Raw genomic sequence first — 12,651 nt, 5'->3', positions numbered from 1 at the left:
CAGTCTCCGCCATCCTGCACTGCCTTGCGATACATGACCATCGTCCAGCCATCACTGACCACGATCATGCCTTCGAATCTCCTTGACCGGTCTCAAATTCGTGTTGTGAGTATCACGAAGCGGCCTTTCCGCTGCATGCGCATTGGTCAGTGCAAGATTTGGTCCAGCGCCCATCCGCGTGAAGATCTGCGAGGACAGATAGACGGGTGGTCGACTTGAATGAAACCGCCATCCTGTTTTGCCATGAGCTTCGAGCACGGAGGTTTTCTCTCCGCATGAGACTTGAGGATAGCGTTGTACTTACAACCTAACTGTCGGTAAGATCTTGGTTCGCACAAGAGCGGGACTGAGCTTGACTTTACCTTTCTCGATCGACATGTTCCGGTTTCAGAATGCCGGATCTGCGTGAGATTGACACAGGCAGTCTGTACAGGGCTGATGCTAACACGCTTCTGATCCGGAGCGCTATGTCATCGCAACGGGACACATGAAGTTGCAATGCCTCCACGATCAATGCATCAAGGTAACACATGGCGGTCTGAGTGAAACGAGGCCGCCGAATCGACCATCGCTGTCGGAGTGTGCATGATCAGATACAATGTCTATGCCATTTTGGGTCCGGAAGGGTATATCCCTGTTTTATCGACACGCTTGATACCAGGAAGCGGGATCTCACCTCCAACGCCGATCGAACCAGAGCCCTGTCCTCCACCTCCGATCGAACCGGAGCCCTGTCCTTGTCTATGCCATTTTGGGTCCGGAAGGGTATATCCCTGTTTTATCGACACGCTTGATCCCAGGAAGCGGGATCTCACCTCCAACGCCGATCGAACCAGAGCCCTGTCCTCCACCTCCGATCGAACCGGAGCCCTGTCCTCCACCTCATTTTGGATCTCACCTCATTCTGGATCCTGCTCATATAAGATCTCACCGAGACTCACCTTGAAGAAGAAATGTCGCGCACCTCCTAAACCTACTCATCGCAAAATCATCACCCATTATGAAAGGCCTTTTCACGTCCGCCTGCATCGCACTTGCGACATGCACCAATGCCGCCCTCGCCTCAATGTCCTGGACCGGTACCAGCCTTTACTTCCTTCAGGCTCTTTCGGATGGCGACCAGGACGCCTACATTGACAAGCTGAAGAGCTACAACACCAAGGTCGTCAGACTGTGGGTCAACCGTCAGGGAAAAGGGTGCCAAAAAGGAAGCACCCTCGTCAAGGACATTCCTCCGCTTGAAACCACTCTCGGACAGTACGACGATGCCGCTCTCGATGCAGTCGACCAGGTTTTGGTCAAACTTGTCGCGAAAGGCATCAAGGCCATCATCTCGCCGCATGATGCCAATTCGCTGCTTGGAGATTCCCGAAAGTGAGTGCAAGCGTTGAATGTTTGCGGACTTCTAGCTGATCAATCCAAGGGATTGCTACTTTGATCGCTGGGGTCCAGGCCACTTCTACGAACAGCAGGACGCTTTCGATGCGTACGATGCACGTCTCTCTCACATCTTGAACTACAAAGGAAAGTACTCCGGCCAGGTGTGGAAGGACTGGCCTCAAGCCATCGTGGCCTTCAACCTACAGGTGCGAATCATCCTCTATCATGCCCTCAACATTTCTGACATCCTTCTACAGAACGAACCAATGGACTCAGGTGACAGCCACTGCGAGAACAACGACCCATACGGCTGGGCCTGCGGCCGCGCTCAGAAATTGAAATCCCTCCTCGGATCCAACACGCAAACCCTCGTCACAACCGGCGGTCTCGGCGGCGACATTTCCCACGGCTGCACCTTCAACACCGCCGTAACCCACTGCGACGCCATCGACGCCATCGCCGTGCACCGCTACGCCAGCGTGCCCGGTCACTGGAGCAGTGCTCTCCCCGACTGGATCAGCCAAGCCAACGGCAAGAAAGTGTACCTCGAAGAATGGGGCATCGATGCCTCCAAGTACGACCAGACATCCGCGTTTGTGTCGGAAGTGGAGGATATGAATTCCGTGGGACTGCCGAGTCTGTACTGGCAGATTCTGCCGCCGGGCGAAGGGAGTTGCGCTGGGTATGATCCCAAGACGGACAACGACGATCATTTTGGCATCTTCCAGGACAGTGGCACGGATTTGGCGGGGCCGATGAATGGGGCTGCGGGGGTGCAGGCTGCGCAGGATTGGACGGGGAGTGTTTATTGAGGTGTGAAGGGGAGGAGCAGAATTCGTGACTTTTGAAGGCACAAGAGGAGTCACGATCTTTTGAGAGACAAGACGTTCAAACGCAACAAAACGGTCTTGATAGAATTCAATGGAATTCACAGGGTCTCGATTCTCGCACTCTCTAACGCATCAAGTCCGTCAAAAGGGCCATTATCACAGATTTCGTTCGGTCATGAGGATGAAGGCAGTGGTTATAGCTCGTTCGGGATTATGGACTCTCACATCGGCTTGGTCTCAAAGAGCGGTGGAATTTGTCGTATGTGCAGCTATACTGTGTGAACCGATTTCCATCCAACACCATACTCCAGCCTGCTTCTTCCCATGCTCGACCTGGTTCAACAAAGTGGTTTTGGTGACTGTTTGTGCACAAAACCTGTTCCGTCAAACAGCAAGATTAACATGAATCGCCTTCGTCTGCGTATAAGCGTCCAGAGCATACGATCCCAGCTCCCGTCCGATACCCGACGACTTTGCGCCTCCGAACGGAATGCCGTAGTGCTGTGATTCGCAAATGTTAGCAGAGTCCGAGTCTTGCGGATGAATAGGCCATGGACGAAAACTCACCGAGTCTCCACTGGAGTTGATCCACACCATACCCGCCTTCAGCTTCCGCGCGACCTTGTGTGCTCGCGAGATCTTCTCGGTGAAGAGCGCTGCGGCTAGACCGTACTCGGTGTCGTTGGCCATTGCGATGGCTTCGGCGTCGGAGGAGAATTTGCTGATGGTTACGACGGGGCCGAAGATTTCTTCTTTGATGATTTGGGAACCTTCTTTTGCCTACATGGAATTTCGTTAGCCGGGCATCTTGTGGAACTAGATGTTGGATAAACTTACGTCGACGAAGACTGTTGGCTGCACGAAGTACCCATCTCTGTCGACCTTCGCTCCTCCGGTGAGTACCTTGGCGCCTTCTGACTTGCCCTTCTCCAGATACTGCAGGACTTTGTCATATTGAGCTTTTGATACCTGCGGGCCGTGAGTCGCTCCTTCGTCAAATGGCGCTCCGACCGTTGAGTTCATCTCGGTGAACTCCACAAACGTCTTGAGGAAATCGTCGTAGACTTTCTCGTGCACATAGATTCGTGACGTCGATGTGCAGACCTGGCCCGAATTGTCCATGATACCACCGTGCGCCCACTGCACTGCGTTCTTCAGCTCAGCGTCCTCGAACACAATCAAGGGCGACTTTCCACCGCACTCGAGCGTAATGTTTTTCAAGTTGGCGGCGGCAGATCGCATGATGGATTTCCCGGTGGCTGTGGAACCTGTGAAAGCGATTTTGTCGACATCCATGTGCTCAGCGAGTGCTTTTCCGGTGATGTTTCCGAGACCTGGGATGATGTTCACGACGCCTGGTGGGAATCCGGCTTCCTTGATCAAGGTGCAGAAGTACATCGCGGACAAAGGTGTCTGTTCGGCTGGTTTCAAGACGACGACGTTTCCGCATGCGAGTGCTGGCGCTACTTTCCATGCTAGCATCATGATTGGGAAGTTCCACTGGAAGATGGCTGTCAGCAGTTGTCGCAGACTTTGATAGGGGAACAGCATTTCGAGGCATGCTCTATACCCTCCATGCTCGATTACTTACGGGAATAATTTGTGCACACACACCGAGTGGCTCTTGAACAGTGTACGCCAACTTGTCCGGTGAAGTATCGATCGTCTTGCCATCGATCTTGTCCGCCCAGCCGGCGTAGTATTCGAACACGTTGACAGTCTCGTCTAGGTCGCCTGCAAGAGTCGCTTCGAATGGCTTCCCAAGGTCATAGGCATCAATCGCAGCGAGGAGTTTCTCCTCACGCTTCAAGATTCTTGCGAGTTTCCAAAGAATGTTCGATCGGTCTTTGCCTGTGAAGTCCGCCCACGGCCCAGTCTCAAAGGCTTCTCGAGCAGCTTTCACGGCATCGTTCACATCGTCAGGAGATGCGCCGGCTAATGTCAAGATCTTCTTGTCCAAGGCCGGATCCAGGACATCAAACTTCTCGCCGCGGCCCTCGACGAACTCGTTGTTGATGAAAAGTCCGAGCGGCTGCTCATATTGCTGGCCATTCGGGAGTTTGAGGGAAAGAGAAGACATCCTGGCGGTACTGGAGAAGGGTTGGTAGCACAAGTTTGGTCGAGAACCTTTTGTAAGAGGTTCCCAAAGATGAACTGCGATCTTGCTGCTGTTGTGTGTTCGTGTGGAGAAGTGGCGTGGCTGTTGAGCTACGCCTGGTCGGGCAAGTCGGAAGGCACCAATGAGCCGCTGCGACTGCGACTGCCGCATTCGATGGAGTGCCGGGCTGCCTGTATTCGTCAATAAGGTGATACTGTTCCGCTGACCTACCAGTCGTCGTGCGGATCACTTACCCGTACTCGTGATACGAATGACCAGTACTGATTATGGTCAGAGATACTCGCGCTGCCAATCTATTGCTAGTCGCACTGCTCGATACCCGGAGTGTTATCGAACACAGTGTTCAACGAAGGAAGGAGATACCGGCCAGAAATGGCCCGATATCGGATATGGCGCTAGTATATCGAGCTAGGCCCGATTCGGGCACTCAGCGGGCACGGATAACCGCAAAGCTTCAAATGCTTGCCGACGCTTAACTTGACTTTCCTCTCCTCCTTTCTCCCGTCCAGACACATGTCACCTGTCTGTCCTCACGCGGCGCTCTCATCATCAATCGCGGATCTTCGGCACTTCGGCAACGACATGAGGAGACTAAGCGCACAGCGTCGATGCTGTCGGCATGAGCGCCACTAGCCAGAGGAGAAGAGTTCCAGAAGGTTCATGCCATGCGTGCAGGAAACGCAGGCTCAAATGTGATCTTGGTCGTCCGAGATGCAGCAAGTGCGAGGCAAACTCCACGCCATGTGACTATTCCGAACGACCTTTACAATGGGTCGGTGGGGCTGCCAGCCGCGGACGGCTTAAGACCATAGGAGCGCCGACCATCGCGGAGAATCACAACAAGACTGTCAGTCAAGCAGTGGAGCTTGTTCAAACGGCGTGCAGTTCACCACCGCGCTTGTCTTCTACGCTATCGTCTCCGATGGTGCCGGAGAACTACTTCACCTACTTCACGGAAACTCTATGGCCCAGATTCCAATTATCCGGACAACTCATATCTCTCGATGAAGATATGCTAGTTCACGAAGCAGCTTTGCGAGATGCCGTACTAGCCATCGCGCAGGCTCATCACCATCTTCTCTTGAAGAGCGAAGACAGCGCTATGGCAAGACCAGGTGGTCAGACCCGGCGAGAAGCTCGACAGGTAGCTCTATCGAGGTTCCGCACTCGAATCAGAAGTGGTGCAGAGAGCGAAGAAGAAGCTTGCCAGCTTTTTCAGATCGTCTGCATGTTCTGCGTCTTGGATGGCATGGTCTACCCGGACGATCAAGGCGACGCTTCGGAACAGCATTTACGGGGTGGAGTCGCTATACTTCGTAGCTGGAGCTCGATTCCTTTCAAGATGCTTCTGGCCGGAGGGCTACAGGGCCATTTGCTCAGCATCTTTGCGACAGTTGACCTTGTGCATTCGCTCCTGGACGGCACTGGTCCTTACATTGAGCCAACGACATGGTCCATGTTCGCAGGCGTTCAGGCTTGGTGGGGTCGACTCGACGCCGGAGACCCTTTCCTTGCCATCTTGAAGCTATACTCAGATCTGGCATCCCTTGGCCGAATGGTTTATATCCATTTACCAAGTACCGACGGTATGCGCCTTGCGGAGAGATGCACAGAACCTATCCTTTCAACCTTGAGAGCAGGGCTGCCACGATCCGCTGTTCCCGATTTCGCAAGCCCTGATGAATGGGATATATTCTGTGGCCTCTATGAAGCAAGCGCCACTGTCTACATTTATCGGGCTTTGCAGAATCGCCGAGTTGACGATGAGAACGTCCAGCAGGTCATTCGCAACGCCACTGCAACACTCGTTGATCGGCCGCTGCCCGAGATGATGAATCACTGCCTGGTATTTCCGATGCTGGTTATCGGCTCTCACTGCCTGCGTCCGCAGGACCAGAGTATCTTGATGAAACGTTTGACTTCATCCGCATCTTATCTTGCTTTCGGGAACAGCGCCGTGATGATCAGACTGCTCCAGAATCTGTGGGCTGCACAAGACATGGACTCAGACTGGTGGACGATGTATGACTCGATATCCAGGAGTGTTTTTCTCTTCTAGCAGCAACGACCGACCATCGCGTCCGCTTCGACCTTCCGAAAGCGGCGTCTCTGCCTCCAGATTACCAGTCAAACGATCTTCGTATCACATGCACAACCCCGCAAAAGCATGCAATGCAAATCTGGACCCTCAAACCTTCCGGGGTAGCACGAACAGACTAACGACACAAGCCTCACGCTAGCTCTATTTGGTAGCTATCCTGCCATGGTAAGCACCAGGGATCTGCAATCATACCACCTGTCGACGGCAATCAACATCCACCACTGCACTGATATGTCACTTCCCTTCCAACTCTCACCTTGAACTGAAGCACCCGGACAATCCTCATACTTCACCACAATGTCGACCATGTCGTCCAACAGCATCGACAGACCCGCCAAAGAAGGCGCCTACGGGCTCGAACATGAGCACACTGGAACGGAAGTCGGCCAGATTCAGGGTGCAGATAACGACATTCTAGCCGAACTCGGTTACACACCTACTTTGACAAGAAACCGAACACTGGCAACAGTTCTGTTCCAAAGTATAGCTATCATAGCTGTGCCGTTTGGCGAAGGTACTGCATTGAACACAGCGTTGATTGGAGGTGGTCAGCTTCCATACTTCGTCGGCTGGATTCTGGTGTCGGTGCTGGACATGACCGTGGCCTTGAGTTTGGCAGAGGTATGAGGTTATAGCATATCTTCAGATGATTATACTGACTGCTCGCTTGCTCCTACAGCTCGCCTCCAGATTCCCCACCGCCGCCGGTCCATACTACTGGGTCTATCGCCTGATGCCGGAAAATCGATCCCGAAAGACATTGTCTTTCATCACGGGATGGATTTGGCTAGTCGGGAATTGGACAATTGCGCTCTCCGTCAACTTCGGCTTTGCCTCGCTCATAGTGAGTTGGCCATCGCATCAGATCTCCTGACCGTAGTCGTATTTGCTGACACAGGATCACAGGCTGGCACCGTAACAATGTATCATCCGGACTGGGCTGCGACGCCATGGCAACTGCTGCTCATCTTCTACGCAATCTGCATCGGTGTCTTCGCCGTTGTCGCCTTTGGGAACCGGATCCTTCCTTACATCGACACTGTCGCCGCTGGCTGGAACCTCATTTGCATCCTCGTCGTTTTCCTGGGATTATCGATCTCCGCAAAGGCGGGACGACACAGCGCAGCTGATGCGCTCGCCTATTACGATACTACTCTTAGTGGGTGGGGCAATTGGGGCTTCGCCATCGGACTCCTACCTGCGGCCTACACCTATGCCGCGTTTGGCATGATCACTAGTATGGCGGAAGAGGTCAATGAGCCAGAGCGCACGATACCGAAAGCACTGTGTTACGGCATCCCGTTGTCGGCTATTACAGGGCTGTTTTACATCCTGGTGAGCCTTCACAAATTCCGTTTTCGCAACTATGATCACTTGACTGACGATTTCGCACTTTGTGCATAGCCCATCTGCTTCACGCTTCCACCGCTACAGGACGTCCTCAATGCGCCAGCAGCCCAAGGCTTGCCATATATTTTCCACACGGTGATGGGAAGCCCTGGTGGCGGTCTGGGTCTTATGTTCACTGTTCTGGGCGTCGCGGCTTTCTGCAGCATATCAATCACAACCACCGCATCTCGATGTACGTGGGCATTTGCAAGGTACGTCAGAATCGTCGCCCTTGTCTGCACGACTGACTCTAAAATGCGACAGAGATCGAGCCTTGCCATTCTCTGCACTCTGGGCGAGACTCGACTTCGGCGACACTCCAGTAATGGCTCTTGCCCTTACCACCATCGTGCAAATGCTCCTCAGCCTGATCAATCTGGGTTCCAGCAGCGCATTTGTTGCGTTTGTGAGCGTCGGAGTAATTGGTCTCGCCGCGGCATACGCTATTCCCGTCGCCGTGAGCATGACACAAGGGCGGCAAGCCGTGTCGACGGCATCGTTCCGTCTTCCTCCGATCATCGGCTGGAGTATGAATGGTATGTGGCTCTCGCCTGTGGGTCGGTGGCCGAGATGATGGACAGTGTGCTGACTTCAGTCCTCGCTTTTAGTACTAATGGTCGTCTGGATTCTATTTCAGATGATCTTGTTCAGTATGCCGGCCACGCTACCTGTTACTGCGGTCAGCATGAACTACAGCAGTGTTGTGTTCGTCGGCTTCTTCGTCTTGTCGACAATCTACTATGTGGTCTGGGCACGCAAAGGTATGCATACATCAAGAAGCAACCCGATGCTCGTGCTAATGTTTAGCAGTGTACGAAGGCCCAGCGAAGTCGGATTTGGCATGAAGAGGAATGCTTGTCTGGCTGATATCGCAGTCAAGTCTCCTGGCATTGCAAAGTGGGCATGGGCGATCGTGAAGATGCTGGGTGTTCCCAGGGAGAGGATTAAGCGTCTTCGAGCTCAAGATTTAACCGATAACCGATAGCATGCTTGATATCGATTGCTTGCGAATATCGACATCACAAACAACGTCCAAGTTTCAATATGCTTCGGCTCTCAACATGCAATGCTCGAGTGCGGAGCTAGCGGTCATCTGACGACTGCAATGCGGGCACTTCCAATGCTAGATCGATGTGTGCAAAGTCTATCACTTGCACAGACTCTGTCTGATCACTGCAAGCGATAAGTGATGTGACAGAGGCAGTAAGCTTCGAGCTAAAAATGCATGTCCCATTTACTTCCTATTCCGGAAAGTTTCGATAACTCGTTGCAGATCGGCAGAAGGTACTATCACTGATCAGCTGCCACTTACTTCGTAATCACGACGGCCGATCATTTGGAAAGCACATACATACGTTTATGGGTATCCGTCGTTGGTTCACCGTTCGACTCTCGACAAAGCAGACAAAGACTCCAGCCGATTGAAACACCATGGGTCTTCTACACTCACTCGCCTCGCTCCTCCTAGCCTCTTCGACTGCATTGGCTGTCACTACATCGCCAACGGCCACTAAACCATGTCTTTCGCAACCGGAGGCCGCGAATATCGCTCTCAGATGGTTCAGCATATTCCAAACCGACGGAAACGGCACTGGCACAGGAGCAGCTCTGGTCAATTCCACCCTCTCTCCTGAGTTCCAGTACACCGACTACGGCGCAACCATGGGCGAACAAACACCGCTATACACCAACCGATCGGCAGTCTACGAATCCGTCTCTGGCAGTGGCTATTCCGGAGCCTTGGTCACTGATGTCAAATACACGACGCCTTTTATTTGGACGAATTGTTACATTGTTGGAGCAAGGTGGCAGACGAACTCGTTGAGTGCTAATGCTACCAATGTGTAAGAAAGCCTAGTGTTGTTTGCATCGGGTTTTGTATGTCTGATGATCGAATAGGACTGTGGCCGTTGGTACGCCGATTACCTACTTTGGAACGGACTACTTGGAGGTTGATCTTGCGACGAGATTGATCTTCAATGCTACCTCTTCGTCGGATCTGCTGAACTACTACAAGCAGCTGGGATATAATGTGCTTGCTTGAAGTAGACTCAGTGTCGGCGAGAGACGGGACTGCATTGACCGTTGTCTCCTAACTCTGGGTTCCCACCCGAATGGCACAGCATGTGTTGCACTCCGGTGGCTCGGAGTGAGCAGTCTGCGCAGGAGAACGAAGGAACCTGTCGAGGATGTGTACATGTACGCCAGAACCAAAGCAGCAATAATAAGTACTTTATTCTCCCGGTTAATACGATTCGAGCCATCAGAGTCCTCTCTGCATGCTGTAGATTGAGCGGAGGCATGGAGGCTTTGCCGGCAATGTCTTACAGAAATGAGCAACGCTGGCGATGAAAAGGATTCATTTCGTGAACGCATCATGCCCGAAGGCTCTCTCGTTATTTACAAAGCGTACTGTTGGTCGTTGCCGCATCAAGTTGAATATCTCCAGCCTCGCTCAGCACCAGTATGTTCGGTCCACCCTTCCGCCTGATCCAGCTTCTTGTTCAGTCTGTTTGCCCACCACTTGATCAGCCAGCACAGTCCTGCCGTGCTGAGACAGCCGAAAAGTATTAACCCGCCCCCGAGGCGGTAGAAGGGCTCCTGGCTCGTGGGAAAGAAATGGGGTGAAAACCAATGCGAACACTGCGATACACAGTTCGCAATCGCAACAAGCGCGGCTTTCTTGGATCGTGGGGCTGGCACGAGTGTTGTCTCCCAGGAAAGTTGCAAGTTGAGACCACTGTAAGTTCCGGAAACCAATAAGATGACGCCAAAATAACGGGCGCCGACGTTGAGAGTGGAGATCAGGATCGAGCATCCAATTGCCGAGAAGGCGATAGGCACGACGATGTGATATGTCGATTCCTGGAATCTGCCGGAGGAGTAGGCGGCCAAGCATGCAACGAGGTAGGCGATGGCATATGGAGGTGCCTGGACGAGGTAGGTCTCAAGCTCGCCGAAGCCAAACGTCTTGACGATCTGTGAATGTGGCATCAGTATCGGAAGTCACGATGGAGAGCGGACAGCGTGAGTGCTTACCGATGGGAAGAAATCCTTGAAGCTTTGGGCGTTGATCAGAGAGAAGTGCATGGCGCAGAACATCCATGTGAAGGGGTCCTTGACAGCTTCTTTCAAACCGTCCCAGGTACCTCCGACTTCTTCGCGCTTGCCACCGTTTGACATGAGGGATCGGTATTGGGCCATCTCGCTCTCATCCTGCTTCAGCCATCGAGTGTTCTCCGGCCAGTCAGGAAGGAGGAAGAAAGCGACGATTGCGACCAAGATGCTGACTCCACCTTCGATCTAGAGTGTCACAGCGATTAGCATATAGACTCCCCTGTTGCCCTGAATGTATAAATGACTTACGATAAAGAACCACTGCCAGCTGTGTACGCCTGCCACGTCGCCCATTTTGTATAGGATGCCAGCTGCCAGGAAACCGGAGATAATGTTAGAGATGGTATTGCCTGCGTGCCAAACGGCCATCCTCATTGGACTCTCGTGCTTGTTGTACCATGAGGAGGTCATGAGAGTGATGCCAGGGAAGAATGGAGCTTCGGCCAATCCAGTGCAGAAGCGAATGAGACAGAAACCAGCGCCGTTCGTGACTGCAGGCATGCAGATAGTACAGATGGACCACGCGATCATCATGGATGGCAGGAGGATACTCGGCCGCACTTTGGCGAGCCACAAGTTTCCGGGAAGTTGTCCAACCAAGTAACCCACGTAGAATGTTGAGATACCAGCGTTCCTGTGACAGGGTTAGCCATTGAATAGGCAGTAAGGCTTGATATGCCCCAGAAACAATGTTGGGCGAGTTGTACCACACAGTATCTGTCATTCCAAGATCATCTTGAAGGCCAGCGAGTCGAGCATTTGAGACATTTATGCGATCTGGGCTTTGCAGTCAGCTGCCGTTCAATAGATATGATCTCAGACCTGCGGGAAAAGCCTGAGTCTCAGGCTGAGCTGCAGGCCTTTCGCCCCTGACACGCACCGAGGTAGTTCATTAAGAACATGATGGTTATGGTTGGGAGTAGACGCCAGTCGAGTCGCTTTATGAGGCGCTTCTCCAGTGCAGCCATCTCTTCGGCGTCGAGGTTGATGAGAGTCGGGAATTGCGATTGAATGGCTGCCGGTGTTACGACGGTCTCGATCGTCTCGATCATGGTATCGCCCTTCTTCTCGTCCAGCGACATGCTATGCTGCCGGCTGCCGCCCTGTGGGGACATCGTGGCGATCGTCGTTGGGATCGGTCAGGAAGGTGGCCAATACTAGGTTGTCGGACAATAGTAGATTGTCGGACAATAGTAGATTGTCGGACTTGAGCGATGTTCCAGATCAGACTGGTTGAGGAGATGATGCTCCCGAAGGAAGTTGACGAGTGATGAATGGTTGATGAGCCTTGTCAATGGTGGCCGGGATAGGACTGTGATATAGTCCATGCGCCAAGGGTGTGGAGTGCAGACGGTAGAACATTCACTCGCGAGATCCGCACATGGCTCGCGCGTGGCATCGCTGTCAACCCCGCAAATTTGGCGCGATGGATCCGGGGAACGACCGCCCAGTCGCTTGGTTCTTGGGTTCTGGGCCATGCACAGATGGTGCGGAGTCGTTGTGGCGGCCGAAGGATGCGGCGCAGTCTTCCGCGGAGTATCGAGCTCCGCTCCGTTTGAGACCTCTTCCACGGAGCTCTGGCTGCGTCCACGGAATCCACATCCTCGCAATGATGCTGGCAATGCAGACAATAATACCGCTGAGCCACCAGGAGCTAGACCGTGAGATCAGCAAAAATGGCCATATTAGTCTCTGCACGGCCGCAGCCGCACATA

General features: G+C 53.1%; 5 protein-coding genes across 5 annotated transcripts; 3 read left to right on the top strand and 2 right to left on the bottom strand.

Annotated features, from left to right (window-relative positions):
- Positions 1-1,000: 1,000 nt before the first annotated feature.
- MYCGRDRAFT_92097 (uncharacterized protein) lies at positions 1,001-2,192 on the top strand (the record flags this gene model as incomplete). The annotated part of the gene is made up of 3 exons (XM_003854162.1): positions 1,001-1,374; positions 1,424-1,586; positions 1,638-2,192. 3 exons carry the CDS (start codon positions 1,001-1,003, stop codon positions 2,190-2,192), a joined length of 1,092 nt encoding a protein of 363 aa, XP_003854210.1.
- A 402-nt stretch (positions 2,193-2,594) lies between these two features.
- On the bottom strand, positions 2,595-4,290 carry ALD2 (aldehyde dehydrogenase; the record flags this gene model as incomplete). The annotated part of the gene is made up of 4 exons (XM_003854024.1): positions 2,595-2,711; positions 2,778-2,990; positions 3,048-3,710; positions 3,802-4,290. 4 exons carry the CDS (start codon positions 4,288-4,290, stop codon positions 2,595-2,597), a joined length of 1,482 nt encoding a protein of 493 aa, XP_003854072.1.
- Positions 4,291-6,727: 2,437 nt separating this feature from the next.
- On the top strand, positions 6,728-8,664 carry MYCGRDRAFT_85426 (uncharacterized protein; the record flags this gene model as incomplete). Its single annotated transcript, XM_003854163.1, has 7 exons — positions 6,728-7,051; positions 7,110-7,274; positions 7,337-7,765; positions 7,835-8,031; positions 8,084-8,355; positions 8,428-8,580; positions 8,630-8,664. 7 exons carry the CDS (start codon positions 6,728-6,730, stop codon positions 8,662-8,664), a joined length of 1,575 nt encoding a protein of 524 aa, XP_003854211.1.
- Positions 8,665-9,250: 586 nt separating this feature from the next.
- On the top strand, positions 9,251-9,863 carry MYCGRDRAFT_92094 (uncharacterized protein; the record flags this gene model as incomplete). The annotated part of the gene is made up of 2 exons (XM_003854164.1): positions 9,251-9,663; positions 9,719-9,863. 2 exons carry the CDS (start codon positions 9,251-9,253, stop codon positions 9,861-9,863), a joined length of 558 nt encoding a protein of 185 aa, XP_003854212.1.
- A 386-nt stretch (positions 9,864-10,249) lies between these two features.
- Positions 10,250-11,988, bottom strand: MYCGRDRAFT_38945 (uncharacterized protein; the record flags this gene model as incomplete). Its single annotated transcript, XM_003854023.1, has 5 exons — positions 10,250-10,798; positions 10,859-11,122; positions 11,186-11,570; positions 11,644-11,713; positions 11,817-11,988. 5 exons carry the CDS (start codon positions 11,986-11,988, stop codon positions 10,250-10,252), a joined length of 1,440 nt encoding a protein of 479 aa, XP_003854071.1.
- Positions 11,989-12,651: the final 663 nt, after the last annotated feature.

The sequence above is a fragment of the Zymoseptoria tritici genome, chromosome 3 (genome assembly GCF_000219625.1).
Source record: "Zymoseptoria tritici IPO323 chromosome 3, whole genome shotgun sequence".
Classification (NCBI taxonomy): domain Eukaryota; kingdom Fungi; phylum Ascomycota; class Dothideomycetes; order Mycosphaerellales; family Mycosphaerellaceae; genus Zymoseptoria; species Zymoseptoria tritici.
The sequence above is the reverse complement of the archived record's forward strand: the minus strand, read 5'-3'. Positions and strand labels throughout refer to the sequence as shown.